This window comes from Rhinoraja longicauda, chromosome 34 (assembly GCF_053455715.1).
Source record: "Rhinoraja longicauda isolate Sanriku21f chromosome 34, sRhiLon1.1, whole genome shotgun sequence".
Lineage (NCBI taxonomy): Eukaryota > Metazoa > Chordata > Chondrichthyes > Rajiformes > Arhynchobatidae > Rhinoraja > Rhinoraja longicauda.
In genome coordinates this window covers 7,823,798-7,839,374 of record NC_135986.1, presented here as the reverse complement: position 1 = coordinate 7,839,374, position 15,577 = coordinate 7,823,798, and the positions used below count along the sequence as shown (strand labels likewise).

Genomic DNA, 15,577 nt, shown 5'->3' with positions numbered 1-15,577 from the left:
TCTCTAAAGCCAAAAGTAAACTCCAAAGTCTAAATGACAAGTTTTCCTTCCCTAATGGCATAAAATCCAGCCGCTCAAAGCCCTCCATTTGTCTTTCCGTGTGTTAAGTGGCCAGTTTTTGACACTGTGGCAACTGAGAGCCTGGCGTCAAATGTTTCTTCCCAGGGTGAAAGCGTGTGTGTGAAACCCTGGGTTGCTCCTCTGCTGTGCGAGGTGTTATTTATAGAATAAAACTGACAGAGGTAGGCTGGCCTCCCTCTCGGCTGTGGAGTGTTGCATGTGGAGGAGGAGCAGATGTTTACCTTTTAAGTGCGATGAATGAAAAGCAAATGCTTTGGCAGTGTGGGAGATTGGCGTTCACTGTTCTAGATCTTGATCAGCCCAACGGCACAGAACTCTTGCTCTCCGATCTAATCTCTTTTTAAATGTTTTACTCACTCCCATTCCAAAGCTTTGATCCGAAACGTCACCCACTCCTTCTCTCCCGAGATGCTGCCTGACCCGCTGAGTTACTCCAGCGTTTTTGTGTGCCTTCGACTTAAACCACCTTCTGCAGTTTTATTTTTCCTAGTAACATGTGCTTAAGTCAGAGGTTTGACAGTTTATGCCTGAAAGTAAAAATTAATTCGGGGGTAAAATTCTGGACTGAAGGAATCCATCCGTTTATTAAATTCAAAAGATTCATTTACCTTTGAATGAGGAAACCTCTCTCCTTAGCCTGGTCTATTTGTGATCCCAGACTTGGTGCTTAATAAGTAATTAGACCTTAAGACACAGGGGAAGAATTAGGTCATTCAGCCCATCGTGTCTGCTCTGCCATTCAATCATGGCTGATCAATCTTCTCCCCTCCTCAACCCCATTCTCCTGCCTTCTTCCCGTGACCTTTGGCTCCCTTCCTAATCAAGAACGTGCCAATCTCCGATTTAGAAATAACCTATGACTTAGCCTCCACCACCGTCTGTAGCAATGGATTCCACATTCACCACACTCTGGCAAAGAAACTCCTCCGCTTCTCCATTCTAAATGTACGTCCTTTTATTCTGAGGCTGTGCTCAGCAGTCCTAGACGAACCCACATCCGGAAACAAGGCACGTGTGCTATTGCCTTGCCATTAGATAATAGACAATAGGTGCAGGAGGAGGCCATTCAGGCCTTCGAGCCAGCACCGCCATTCAATGTGATCATGGCTGATCATTCTCAATCAGTACCCCGTTCCTGCCTTCTCCCCATACCCCCTGACTTCGCTATCCTTAAGAGCTCTCTCTTGAATGCATTCAGAGAATTGGCCTCCACTGCCTTCTGAGGCAGAGAATTCCACAGATTTACAACTCTCTGACTGAAAACGTTTTTCCTCATCTCCGTTCTAAATGGCCTACCCCTTATTCTTAAACTGTGGCCCCTTGTTCTGGACTCCCCCAACATTGGGAACATGTTTCCTGCCTCTAACGTGTCCAACCCCTTAATAATCTTATACGTTTTGATAAGATCTCCTCTCATCCTTCTAAATTCCAGTGTATACAAGCCTAGTCGCTCCAGTCTTTCAACATATGACAGTCCCGCCATTCCGGGAATTAACCTAGTAAACCTACGCTGCACGCCCTCAATAGCAAGAATATCCTTCCTCAAATTTGGAGACCAAAACTGCACACAGTACTCCAGGTGCAGTCTCACTAGGGCCCTGTACAACTGCAGAAGGACCTCGTTGCTCCTATACTCAACTCCTCTTGTTATGAAGGCCAACATTCCATTAACACGCATGCCCACACTCCAAAGATGTGCAGACTTTCGTAAAAAATTGTAAATTGTTCCTAGTGTTTAGGACAGTGCTGGTACACGGGGATTGTTGGTGGGCGCAGACTCCATGGGCCTATTTCCACTCTATGTCCCTAAACTGAGGGTCTGAAGAAGGGCCCGACCCGGAATGTCACATTCCTTCTCTCCAGAGATGCTGCCTGTCCCGCTGAGTTACTCCAGGTTTTGGTGTCTGTCTAAACTAAGCTAAAGATGTTCCTCCTTGTCTCCGTTGTAAAGGTACGTCCTTTTATTCTGAGGCTGTGTCCTCCAGTTGAGGACTCTACCACTCGAGGAAACAAGGCCAGGGGTACTATCGCCCTGTCGTTAACACATACGCCCTCATTTTTTTGGTTTTAATGGGTTGTGGCTGAAACTTCTGCATCCTTTGGTTGACTTGCTATGAGTTTAAAGTAAAAGAAATAGTGCACGCTGCTAGTGATGCTGACAAGGGAGATGTTGGTGTTCACGTTAGTGCCACTGTGATCAGCCAAAACATTATGACCACTGACAGGCCAAGTGAATAACATTGATTATCTTGTTACAATGGCACCTGTCAAGGGGTGGGATATATTAGGTAGCAAGTGAACAGTCAGTTCTTGAAGTTGATGTGTTGAATGCAGGAGAAATGGGCAGGAGTAAAGACCTGACAAGGGCCAAATTGTTATGGCCAGACGACTGGGTCAGAGCATCTCTGAAACGGCAAGGCTTGTGGGGTGCACCCGGTCAGCAGTGGTGAGTACCGACCGACAGTGGTCCGAGGAGGGCAAAACCCACAAACCGGCGACAGACAGGGGGTGGCACGGTGGCGCAGCGGTAGAGTTGCTGCCTTACAGTGAACGCAGCGCCGGAGACTCAGGTTCGATCCTGACTATGGGCGCCGTCTGTACGGAGTTTGTACGTTCTCCCCGTGACCTGCGTGGGTTTTCTCCGAGATCTTCGGTTTCCTCCCACACTCCAAAGACGTACAGGTTTGTAGGTTAATTGACTGGGTGAATGTAAAAAATAATTGTCCCTAGTGTGTGTAGGATAGTGTTAGTGTGCGGGGATCGCTGGGCGGCGCGGACTCGGTGGGCCGAAGGGCCTGTTTCCGCGCTGTATCTCTAAATCTAAAAATCTAAAATCTAAAAAAATGTTGGGCGCCCAAGGCTCATCGATGCGCGAGGGCAACGAAGGCTATCCCGTCTGATCCGAACCGACAGAAGGTCGACTGTGGCACAAGTCACAGAAAATGTTAATGGTGGTCACGGGAGGAATGTGTCACAATACACAGTGCATCGCACCCTGCTGTGTATGGGGCTGCACACGGAGGACCAACAGCATATTAGGCAGGTGGGCGTGATGTTTTGGCTCATCAGGGCATAATGTTTTGGCTGATGTGTTAGTTGCTGTAGTTGACTGACCGGGTAGTTTTACGTTGGCATGGCTGAGTTGGCGGGTTTTGCGCGCGGTGACCGTGGTGCCTGACCGCCACCGTTCTCACTGCCTTCCCCACCTCCATCTTCTTTGTTCAGGAGTACAAGAGGAAGCAGCTGGAGGAGCAGAGGCAGTCCGAGCGGCTGCAGAGGCAACTGCAGCAGGAGCATGCGTTCCTCATGTCCCTACAGCAGCAGCAACAGCAGCAGCAGCTCCAGAAACAGCAGCAGCAGCAACAGCAACAGCCTCAAGAGAAGAAGCAGCTCTATTACTACAACAAGAATGTGAATCCCACCGACAAGCCAGCCTGGGCGAAGGAGGTAATGCGTGCAACGTGTCCGTCTGAAGAGGGGCCTCGGCCCCAAACGTCACCTGTTCCTTGTCTCCAGAACTCCTCCTGACCCGCTGGGTTACTCCAGCTTATTTGTGTCCTATCTTCGGTGTGGACCCGCATCTGTGGTTCCTTCCTACGCGTGAAAAACCAAACTAAAGTTGGACCGATCGCATCTGCCTGCACGTAACCCCTATCCCTCCATTTCCTGCACTTCCACGCGCTTCTCCAAATGCCTCTGAAATGCCACTCTCATCATCTGCCTCTGCCAGTGCGTTTTCAGGCCCCCGCCACTCTTATAGACAATAGACAATAAGGGCAGGAGGAGGCCATTCGGCCCTTCGAGCCTCTACGCATCGCCATTCAATGTGATCATGGCTGATCATTCTCAATCAGTACCCCGTTCCTGCCTTCTCCCCATACCCCCTGACTCCGCTATCCTTAAGAGCTCTATCTAGCTCTCTCTTGAATGCATTCAGAGAATTGGCCTCCACTGCCTTCTGAGGCAGAGAATTCCACAGATTCACAACTCTCTGACTGAAAAAGTTTTTCCTCATCTCAGTTCTAAATGGCCGACCCCTTATTCTTAAACTGTGTGTGGCCCCTTGTTCTGGACTCCCCCAACATTGGGAACATGTTTCCTGCCTCTAACGTGTCCAACCCCTTAATAATCTTATACGTTTCGATAAGATCCCCTCTCATCCTTCTAAATTCCAGTGTATACAAGCCTAGTCGCTCCAATCTTTCAACATATGACAGTCCCGCCATTCCGGGAATTAACCTAGTAAACCTACGCTGCACGCCCTCAATAGCAAGAATATGGGGAAAAAAACCTTACTCCACACATCTCCATTAAACATTCCTCAAAAACAGTGATTTAAGTTCTTGATTTCCCCCAAGAGCACCCCTTCCCCCCCCCCCCCCCCCCCACCCCTGCCCTCCAACTCTCTCAAAGTTATTAAAGCATTTCAAGACTAATGGTGAGGCACGGTGGCACAGCGGTACAGATGACGCCACACAGCGCCAGGGACCCAAGTTCAATCCTGACTACGGGTGCTGCCTGTACGGAGTTTGTACGTTCTCCCCGTGACCGCGTGGGTTTTCTCCGCGTGCTCTGGTTTCAAGGTCAGTTTATTGTCACATGTACCAGTTACGGTACGGTGACATTTGAGTTTCCTCCCACACTCCAAAGATGCACAGGTTTGTAGGTTTATTGGCTTCGATAAAGATTGTAAATTGTCCCTAGTTTGAAGAAGGGCCTCGACCCAAAGACGTACAGGTATGTAGGTTAATTGGCTGGGTAAATGTGAAAATTGTCCCTAGTGGGTGTAGGATAGTGTTAATGTGCGGGGATCACTGGGCGGCACGGACTTGGAGAGCCGAAAAGGCCTGTTTCCGGCTGTATATATATGATATGATATGATATGACCCAAAACATCACCCATTCCTTCTCTCCAATGATGCTGCCTGTCCCGCTGAGTTACTCCAGCATTTTGTGTCTACTTTTGATTTAAACCAGCACCTGCAGTTTTCTTCCCCACACATTGGTTTAGCCATAGCTGTCTAAAGACCAGCAACATATATGGTTTCTTAAGATAGACACACAATGCTGGAGTAACTCGGCGGGGCAGGCAGCATCTCTGGAGAGAGGGAACGGGTGACGTTTTGGGTCTGAAGAAGGGTCTCGACCTGAAAAGTCACCTATTCCTTTTCTCCAGAGATCCGTGTGTCCCGCTGAGTTACTCCAGCATTTTGTGTCCATCTCCGGTTCCTACACCTACTGTTGCTTAATATCTGCTACAGGAACAGCAGTTTTCTGTGCCTCAATGCCTTGGTTTGTACACTGTCATCCCTCTGCTCAAACGTCCATCCCCCTCATTGAAATTCTCATTTGCTCCATGGCCACATCTATAGTCCTTACCTAGTCTGACTTTGGTCAGACCCACTTGACCTTAACTGCCCTCTGATTATGTAGGAAAATAACTGCAGATGCTGGTACAAATCGAAGGTATTCACAAAAAGCTGGAGTAACTCAACGAGTCAGGCACCATCCCTGGAGAGAAGGAATGGGTGACGTTTCGGGTCGAGACCCTTCTTCAGGCTGATGTCATGGGGGGCGGGACAAAGGAAGGATACAGGTGGAGACAGGAAGATAGAGGGAGATCTGGGAAGGGGGAGGGGAAGAGAGGGACTGGGGAACTATCTAAAGTTGGAGAAGTCAATGTTCATATCGCTGGGCTGCAAGCTGCCCAGGCGAAATATGAGGTGCTGTTCCTCCAATTTCCGGTGGGCCTCACTATGGCACTGGAGGAGGCCCATGACAGAAAGGTCAGACTGGGAGTGGGAGGAGGAGTTGAAGTGCTCAGCCACCGGAAGATCAGGTTGGTTAAGGCGGACTGAGCGAAGGTGTTGAGCGAAACGATCGCCGAGCCTGCGTTTGGTCTCGCCGATGTAGAGAAGTTGACATCTAGAGCAGCGGATGCAATAGATGAGGTTGGAGGAGGTGCAGGTGAACCTCTGTCTCACCTGGAAAGACTGTTTGGGTATTAAGTCGGTCAGTTTATTTTAGTTTAGAGAGATACAGCGTGGAAACAGGCCCATCGAGTCCGCGCCGACCAGCGATTTCCCCGTCCTCTATATCCTACGTGCTGGGGACAATTTACATTTACACCAAGCCAATTAACCTACAAACCTGCACGTCTTTGAAGCTCCTGGAGGAAAGGCTCCAGGCGGTCACGGTGGCGCAGCGGTAGAGTCGCTGCCTTACAGCGAATGCAGCGCCGGAGACCCGGGTTCCATCCCGACTACGGGCGCCGTCTGTACGGAGTTTGCACGTTCTCCCCGTGACCTGCGTGGGAGATCTTCGGTTTCCCCCCACGCTCCAAAGATGTGTGGGTTTGTAGGTTACTGTGGGAGGAGGCCAGAGCTTCCGGAGGCAACCCACGCGGTCACGAGGAGAACGTACAAACCCCGCACAGACAGCACCCGCAGTCAGGATGGAACCCGGGTCTCCGGTGCTATGAGGCAGCAACTCTACAGCTGTGGCACGAGGCAAATTAGTGCAGGGCAAATTAGATATGGACAGAAATGTCAGCCTTGATCACCGCCAACATCCTGTGAATACATTTATTTTTAAAGTCACGGGAAACATAATTTTCACAGTTGCAGATTTATACAGACACAAGGTCTTTGCTTGCTTAAGGCCACCATTAAAAGATAAAAGATCAGTAAAGCTCTGCAGAATTGAGTGTTCCTTATCCAGCCCCTCGGGTTAAAATATGTGAACAAGGCGTCAAAGAATTAAATGTGATTTTAAAAAAAGGAACTGCAGATGCTTGTTTGTATCCAAGATGGACGCAAAGTGCTGGAGTAACTCAGCAAGTCAGACAGCAGCTGTGGAGAAAATGAATAGTTGACGTTTTGAGCCGGGAGCTTTATTCAGACTGATGTCTTTTGTTGGTCTGAAGAAGGGTCTCGACCCGAAACGTCACCCATTCCTTCTCTCCTGAGATGCTGCCTGACCTGCTGAGTTACTCCAGCATTTTGTGAATAAATACTTTTGATTTGTACCAGCATCTGCAGTTATTTTCTTATATATCTTTTGTTGGTTTGACCCTTTGGTTCCTTGCTCTCCTTGCAAAGAATAGCATTGACTTTGCAGCGTAAAAGTAGACCGCTAGAGCCTTCTCTCACCTCTCCAGATCTATCAGAAACATCACCTGTCCTTTTTCTTCAGAGATGCTGCCTGATCCGCTGAGTTCCTCATAAGGTTATAAGCGATCGGAGAAGAATTAGGCCATTCGGCCCATCAAGTCCACTCCGCCATTCAATCGTGGCTGATCTATCTCTCCCTCCTAACTCCATTCTCCTGCCTTCTCCCCATAACCCCTGACACCCGCACTAATCAAGAATCTGTCTACCTCTGCCATAAAAATATCCACTGACTTGTGGCCTCCACAGCCGTCTGTGGCAATGAATCCCACAGATTCACCACCCTCTGACTAAAGAAATTCCTCCTCATCTCCTTCCTAAAGGAGTGTCCTTTAATTCTGAGGCTGTGCCCTCTGGTCCTAGACTCTCCCACTAGTGGAAACATCCTCTCCACATCCACTCTATCCAAGCCGCTCACTTCAGTAAGTTTCAATGAGGTGTCCCCCCCCTCATCCTTCTAAACTCCAGCACTTTGTGCCTATCTTATGTTAAAGAATTAGTTGGCTGGCCTTAACGCTATGTCTGTATTGTCTACGAGGCATTAAAATGTCATCTCTCACGTTGTGACTGCAATAGTTTAACTGTGGTTGTGTGATGTAGCTTCACCCACTGTCTGCTTGTTGAAACATCGTGACCTTATCCATACATAATAATCTAACAATAATAAGCCAACTGTGGCCTGTTTGTCACTGTTACTTTTTTGCATATCTTTCATTCATTTGTTCTATATCTCACTGTCTGTGTCTCTTGTTTCCCTCTCCCCTGATTCTCAGTCTGAAGAAGGGTCTCGACCCGAAACGTCACCTATTCCTTCTCTCCAGAGATGCTGCCCGTCCTGCTGAGTTACTCCAGCTTTTTGTGTCTATCTTCGGTTTAAATCAGCATCTGCAGTTCCTTCTCTCCAGAGATGCTGCCTGACCCGCTGAGTTACTCCAGCATTTTGTGTATCTGCCGTTCCTTCCTACACATAGTTTAACCGTGGTTGTGTGATGCTGCTTCACCCACTGTCTAGTTGTTCAAAAACCATGACTTTAAATATCCACACATAATAATCTGTTCCCTATTGCTGCCCGTCACAATTTAGCATTGAGCATTTGTCATCCCTTAAATTACGTATTTGCCTCTGGGTGCATTGGAAATCAGGAATCGTGACAACATTCAGCTCCGTCCCGTTTGATCCAAACCAAATTCTCAATCGAGATTGCGCAGCTATCCAATCCATAAAAACCACTGGAGATCTTGATGAAGATCAAATAGCTTGACTGCCTTGACATTTCGACAAAATGGTGGCAACTCTTTGCCTGCTGGTCCCAGAGGTGAATCATCTACCATCCGATACAATCGCCTATCTCTTATATCATATCATATCATATCATATATATACAGCCGGAAACAGGCCTTTTCGGCCCAACAAGTCCGTGCCGCCCAGCGATCCCCGTACATTAACACTATCCTACACCCACTAGGGACAATTTCTTTTTACATTTACCCATATGGTGGCGCAGCGGTAGAGTTGCTGCCTCACAGCGCCAGAGACCCAAGTTCAACCCTGACTATGGATGCTGTCTGTACGGAGTTTGTACGTTCACCCCGTGACCTCTTGGGTTTTCTCCGAGATCTCCGGTTTCCTCCCACACTCCAAAGACGTACACTTTTGTAGGTGTAGGAAAAAAACTGTAGATGCTGGTTTAAATCGAAGGTAGACACAAAATGCTGGAGTAACTCAGCGGGTCAGGCAGCATCTCTGGAGAGAAGGATACTTCAAACCTGAGGTAGACACAAAATGCTGGAGTAACTCAGCAGGTCAGGCAGCATCTCTGGAGAGAAGGAATGGGTGACGTTTCAGGTTGAGACCCTTCTGAAGAAAGGTCTCGACCCGAAACATCACCCATTCCTTCTCTCCCGAGATGCTGCCTGACCAGCTGAGTTACCCTAGCATTTTGTGTCTACCTCAGGTTTGTAGGTTAATTGGCTTGGTGTAATTGTAACTTGTCCCTAGTGTGTGTAGGATAGTGTGAGGGGATCGCTGGTCAGCACGGACGCAGTGGGCCAAAGGGCCTGTTTCCGCGCTGCATCTCAAAAACGAAACTAAATCTGAGCAATATCCTTCCCTCTGATATTTTTTCTCTGTGCTCTGCCCGTGGGGGTACTTGTGTTTGTCTTGATTGTATTCATTGTCTGATTTATATCACATTACTTGACTGTAGACGCAAAATGGTGGAGTAACTCAGCGGGTCACACAGCATCTCCGTAGAGAAGGAATGGGTGACGTTTCAGGCCGAGACCCTTCTTCAGTCTGAAACGTCAACCATTCCTTCTCTCCCGATATGCTGCCTGTCCCGCTGAGTTACTCCAGCATTTTGTGTCTACCTTCGATTTAAACCAGCATCTGCAGCTATTTTCCTACACATCCTGCAAATGTGTAGGAAACATTTCCACTGCAAATTCTCCTCAAGGTATGTCCACTTTGAAGAAGTTCTTCTCCTCCTCTCTTCGACGAGAGTTTATCAACATCCTCTCTCACTGCTCCCCCTCTGTGATTCCTCCTGCCCTCCAGCTCTATGACCACGTTTTGACCCAGACTCGCTATTAAAGTACCTGAAAGAAGGGTCTCGACCCAAAACGTCACCCATTCCTACTCTCCAGAGACGCTGCCTGACCCGCTCAGTTACTCCAGCATTTTGTGTCCAGCTTCGATTTAAAGCAGCATCTGCAGTTATTTTCCTGCACGTTACTTGACTGCCTTGACGTTTGGACAAGATGGCAACAAAGTGTGGTGATTCTTTGCCTGCCTAGTTGACTGATTTGACTGGATTGTCTGATTTGACTGGATCGCAGGCAAAGCTAAAAGATCTTCACTCTTCCTCGGCACACGCACATCCACCGAGATGCGGCACAGAACGCCACAGAGATCTTTCTGCCCTGTGCCTCTCAAACTTTACAATCCACCGCCTTCTGTCGTTGGATAGACTGAGACTGACTCTCCCCCCAATCTTTGCACATCCCCTAAGCCTTTCCACTTTAATTTCATGTTTTTTTGTGTTTTTAATGACTGTTGGCAGATCAATTTCCCTCCTGGGATAAATAAAGTTCTGTCATAGAGTGATACAGTGTGGAAACAGGCCCTTCGGCCCAACTCGCCCACACCGGCCAACAGTGTCTCAGCTACCCTAGTCCCACCTGCCTGCGCTTGGTCCATATCCCTTCAAGCCTGTCCTATCCATGTACCTGTCCAACTGTTTCTTAAATGATGGGTTGGTTTTAAAAAAATTTAGATTTAGAGATACAGCGCGGAAACAGGCCCTTCGGCCCACCGGGTCCGCGCCGCCCAGCGATCCCGCACATTAACACTTATCTACACCCACTAGGGACAATTTTTACATTTGCCCAGCCAATTAACCTACATACTTGCATGTCTTTGGAGTGTGGGAGGAAACCGAAGATCTCGGAGAAAACCCACGCAGGTCACGGGGAAAACGTACGAACTCCGTACAGACGGCGCCCGTAGTCAGGATCGAACCTGAGTCTCCGGCGCTGCATTTGCTGTAAGGCAGCAACTCTACCGCTGCGCCACCGTGCCACCCTGATAGTCCAACCTCAACTACCTCCTCTGGCAGCTCATTCCATACACCCACCACCCTCTGTATGAAAATGTTACCCCTCAGATTCCTATTAAATCTTTTCCCCTTCACCTTGAACCTATGTCCTCTGGTCCTCGATTCCCCTACTCTGGGCAAGAGACTCTGTGTGTCTACTCGATCTATTCCTCTCATGGTTTTTGTGCACCTCTATAAGATCACCCCTCATCCTCCTGCGCTCCATGCCCCGCGCGCCCTATCGTGTATCGTGTCGTGACAGTAATGGACCTGAACCCAATTGCTCTGTGTGTCAAGGTGGAGGAGCGCTCCAAAATGAACCGGCAGAACTCTCCCGCTGCGAAGCCGAAGATGGGGACCACCATATCCGACCCGTCGCTGCAGTCCCTCTCTGAGCCGGTCCCAAACAATTCCACCCAAGCCTCTCAGACGCCGCCCATGCACCGCCCAGTGGAGCCACAGGGAGCCCAGTCAAAGGTGGGTGCGTGCCAGTGAGGGGCTACTTTTATCCTTCCTCTGGGCGGGTGGTCAACCACGGGCTCTGGATAACTTCACGGACACAAATGGTTCGCAGATTCTCCCTGCTCTTGTCAACAGTTACTGCTCCGTCCCGAATACCACTGAAGATAGACGCAAGATGCTGCAGTACTTTAGAAGATTGAGTGAGGGGGGATCTTATAGAAACGTACAACATTCTTAAGGGGTTGGACAGGCTAGATGCGGGAAGATTGTTCCCGATGTTGGGGAAGTCCAGAACAAGGGGTCACAGTTTAAGGATAAGGGGGAAGTCTTTTAGGACTGAGATGAGAAAGTTTTTTTTCCACACAGAGAGTGCTGAATCTGTGGAATTCTCTACCACAGAAGGTAGTTGAGGCCAGTTCATTGGCTATATTTAAGAGGGAGTTAGATGTGGCCCTTGTGGCTAAAGGGATCAGGGGGTATGGAGAGAAGGCAGGTACAGGATACTGAGTTGGATGATCAGCCATGATCATATTGAATGGCGGTGCAGGCTCGAAGGGCCGAATGGCCTACTCCTGCACCTATTTTCTATGTTTCTATGTAACTCAGCGGGACAGGCAGCATCTCTGGATAGAAGGAATGGGCGACGTTTTCTGGTTGAGACCCTTCTTCAGACTGAGACTCTCGACCCGAAAGTTCACCCTTTCCTTCTCTCCAGAGACGTTGCCTGACCCGCTGGGTTACTCCAGCATTTGGGGTCTAGAGTTTAAACCAGCATCTGCAGTTCCTCCCTACCCAATATCATAATCTTAATCATAATCATGCTTTATTAGCCAAGTATGTTTTGCAACATATGATGAATTTCATTTGCCACACAGTCAAACCAATAAAAAGCTGCAGGACACACAAAATACACTTCAACATGAAATGTATTTCCATTAGAAAGCTAATGGCATGTTGGCCTTCATAACGAGAGGATTGTACAGGGCCCTGGTAAGACCACATATGGAGTATTGTGTACAGGTTTGGTCTCCTAATTTGAGGAAGGACATCCTTGTAATTGAGGCAGTGCAGCGTAGGTTCACGAGATTGATCCCTAGTATGGCGGGACTGTCATATGAGGAAAGATTGAAAAGACTGGGCTTGTATTCACTGGAGTTTAGAAGGGTGGGAGGGGATCTTATAGAAACATATAAAATCATAAAAGGACTGGACAAGCTAGATGCAGGAAAAATGTTCCCAATGTTGGGGGAGTCCAGAACCAGGGGCCACACAGTCTTAGAATAAAGGGGAGGCCATTTAAACCTGAGGTGAGAAAAAGCTTTTTACCCAGAGAGTTGTGAATTTGTGGAATTCTCTGCCACAGAGGGCAGTGGAGGCCAAATCACTGGATGGATTTAAGAGAGAGTTAGATAGAGCTCTAGGGGCTAGTGGAATCAAGGGATATGGGGAGAAGGCAGGCACGGGTTACTGATTGTGGATGATCAGCCATGATCACATTGAATGGCGGTGCTGGCTCGAAGGGCTGAATGGCCTCCTCCTGCACCTATTTTCTATGTTTCTATGAACATCTACCACAGTGACTCCTCCACATTCCTCACTGTGATGGAAGGCGAAAAATAGTTCAATCTCTTTCCTCCTTTGTTCTCCCTCGAGCCTTCCGTTGACGGGACGATCTTGCTCGCGAGGCGTTTGGGCCCTCGCGTCGTGGCGCTCAAGCTCCTGCATCGGGGGGAGGGAGGGGGGGAGTCTCAGCTTCCCCCGCACCGGGCGATCCGACCTGGGTCGGATCATAATAATATAATAATATAATATATTGCTTTATTTGTCCCACACCGGGGAAATTTGCAGTTAGACAATAGACAATAGGTGCAGGAGGAGGCCATTCGGCCCTTCAAGCCAGCACCGCCATTCAATGTGATCATGGCTGATCATTCTCAATCAGTTACAGCAGCAAAGTGGATAGCAAGAGACATTCGTTATATATAAAAGTAAAGACAAGGATAATTGTCATCATTTACTGTGTTTTTCCTTTACTGTTGACTGGTCTGTTGACGCGTCTGCTGGGAGCAGTGCTGGTTGTGCAGTCTCACAGCAGCAGGAAGGGAGGACCTCCTATATCTCTCCTTCACGCACTTGGGGTGAAGGAGTCTGTCACTGAAGGAGCTACTCAGTGCAGTGACAGTGTCCTGCATGGGGTGGGAGTCGTTGTCCAGCAGCCATGTTATCTTTGCCAACATCCTCCTCTCTCCCACCGCCTGCACTGAGTCGAGGGGGCAACCCAGGACAGAGCTGGCCTTCCTGACCAGCTTGTCGAGTCTCTTCCCTTCCACCGCTGAGATGCTGCTGCTCCAGCAGACCACTCCATAGAAAATGGCCGATGCAACCACCGTGTGTAGAAGGTCCTTAGGAATGCCCCCTGCACTCCTAAGGACCCGAGTCTCCTCAGCAGGTAAAGTCTGCTCTGGCCCTTTTTGTACAGTGCATTGATATTGTTGGTCCAGTCAAGTTTATTGTTGAGGTGGACACCCAGGTACTTATAAGAGTCCACCCTCCCGATGTCCATTCCCTGGATGTTCACCGGTGTGGGAAATCTACCACCATCTCCTACTCATTGAAGCAGATGAAACATTACGGCTGTAGGCTCAGTAAGCGGGCCCCTAATCCGACCTTGCATGTCAAATTGTTTGCATTTCGTACTGGAGAGCGATGTTTTTCCACGCAGAAAACCAACAGAAAATGCCAACTCCGTTTTATTGCTGCTCCTCAACCTCGTTCATAAAACTCCGAAGAAGGGTCCCGACCAAAATGTCGTCTATCCGTTTCCTTCCGCAGATGCTGCCTGACCCGCTGAGTTCCTCCAGCACTTTTTTGTTTTTTGTTTGGATTTCAGCATCAATGGCAGGGCACTAGGGAGTGTTGTAAAGCAGAGGGATCTTGGAGTTCAGGTACATAGTTCCTTGCAGTGGCGTCGCAGGTAGACAGGGTAGTCAAGAAGGCTTTTGGAACATTGGCCTTCATCAGTCAGGGTTTGAGCATCAGAATCAGAATCAGAATAACCTTTATTGTCATCCAAAAAAAACAAGTCTTTTGGACGTAATTTTGTCACCCACAGTCCAACAAACAATAAGAGCAATAAAAAATAAGCAATTACACACACAATCACACAAAAAGAAACATCCCTCACAGTGAGTCTCCTCCAGTCTCCTCCTCACTGTGATGGAAGGCCAGAATGCCTTTTCTCTTCCCCTGCCGTCTTCTCCCGCGGTCAGGCTGTTGGCGTTGCCACGTTCCAGGTTGCAGTTAGTCATAGAGTCACACAGTGTGGACAACTTGCCCACACCGACCAACATGTCCCATCTCCACGAGTCCCACTTGCCTGCGTTTGGCCCCGTGTCCCTCTAAACCAGTCCTCCCCATGTAACTGACTAAATGCACACCTCAAACTCTCTTTCAGTTTCAAGTGGCGCACCTAGTTGCACTGAAACCGTCCGTGCAGGTTCCACGGTCTCAGTCGCTCCAAGACCAGCCGACCAAGAACGTCGCCGCCTTCCCCAGCCAGGAGCAGGAGCAGGAGCCGGCACCGGTGAAGCGCGGTGAGATGCTGCGCCAGAACTCGGACCCCAGGAGCCGGCACCGGTGAAGCGCGGTGAGATGCTGCGCCAGAACTCGGACCCCACCTCCGAGACCCCCGTGCTGCCTCCCCGCACCATCCGGGACGACTCTGGCCCGTGGGTGAAGAAGGCAGAAGAAGCACCGCCAAAGGTAATGCTAGTCTAGTCTAGTTTAGAGATACAGCGTGGAAACAGGCCCTTCTGCCCACCGTGTCTGCGCCGACCAGCGATCCCCACGCACTAGGGACAATTTACACTTGTATCAAGCCAATTAACCTACAAACCTGTAGGTCTTTGGAGTGTGGCAGGAAACTGAAAAGACTGCAGCGACTAGATTTAGATGTATTAGATTTAGAGATACCGCGCGGAAACAGGCCCTTCGGCCCACCGAGTCCGCGCCGCCCAGCGATCCCCGCACACTAACACTATCCCACACACACTAGGGACAATTTTTACATTCACCCAGTCAATTAAGCTACATACCTGTACGTCTTTGGACTAGGCTTGTATACACTGGAATTTAGAAGTATGAGAGGAGATCTTATCGAAACGATATAAGATTATTAAGGGGTTGGACACGTTAGAGGCAGGAAACATGTTCCCGATGTTGGGGGAGTCCAGAACCAGGGGCCACAGTTTAAGAATAAGGGGTCGGCCA

At 49.0% G+C, this 15,577-nt stretch overlaps 1 protein-coding gene across 1 annotated transcript in view; it reads left to right on the top strand.

The window, feature by feature from the left end:
• Positions 1 to 15,577, top strand: part of LOC144609313 (misshapen-like kinase 1) — a 174,738-nt gene that overhangs the window by 118,067 nt on the left and 41,094 nt on the right. Inside the window, 3 exon segments of the mRNA XM_078427744.1 lie at positions 3,307 to 3,528; positions 11,144 to 11,323; positions 14,763 to 14,934. Of these exon segments, the coding sequence (XP_078283870.1) occupies positions 3,307 to 3,528; positions 11,144 to 11,323; positions 14,763 to 14,934 (574 nt within the window).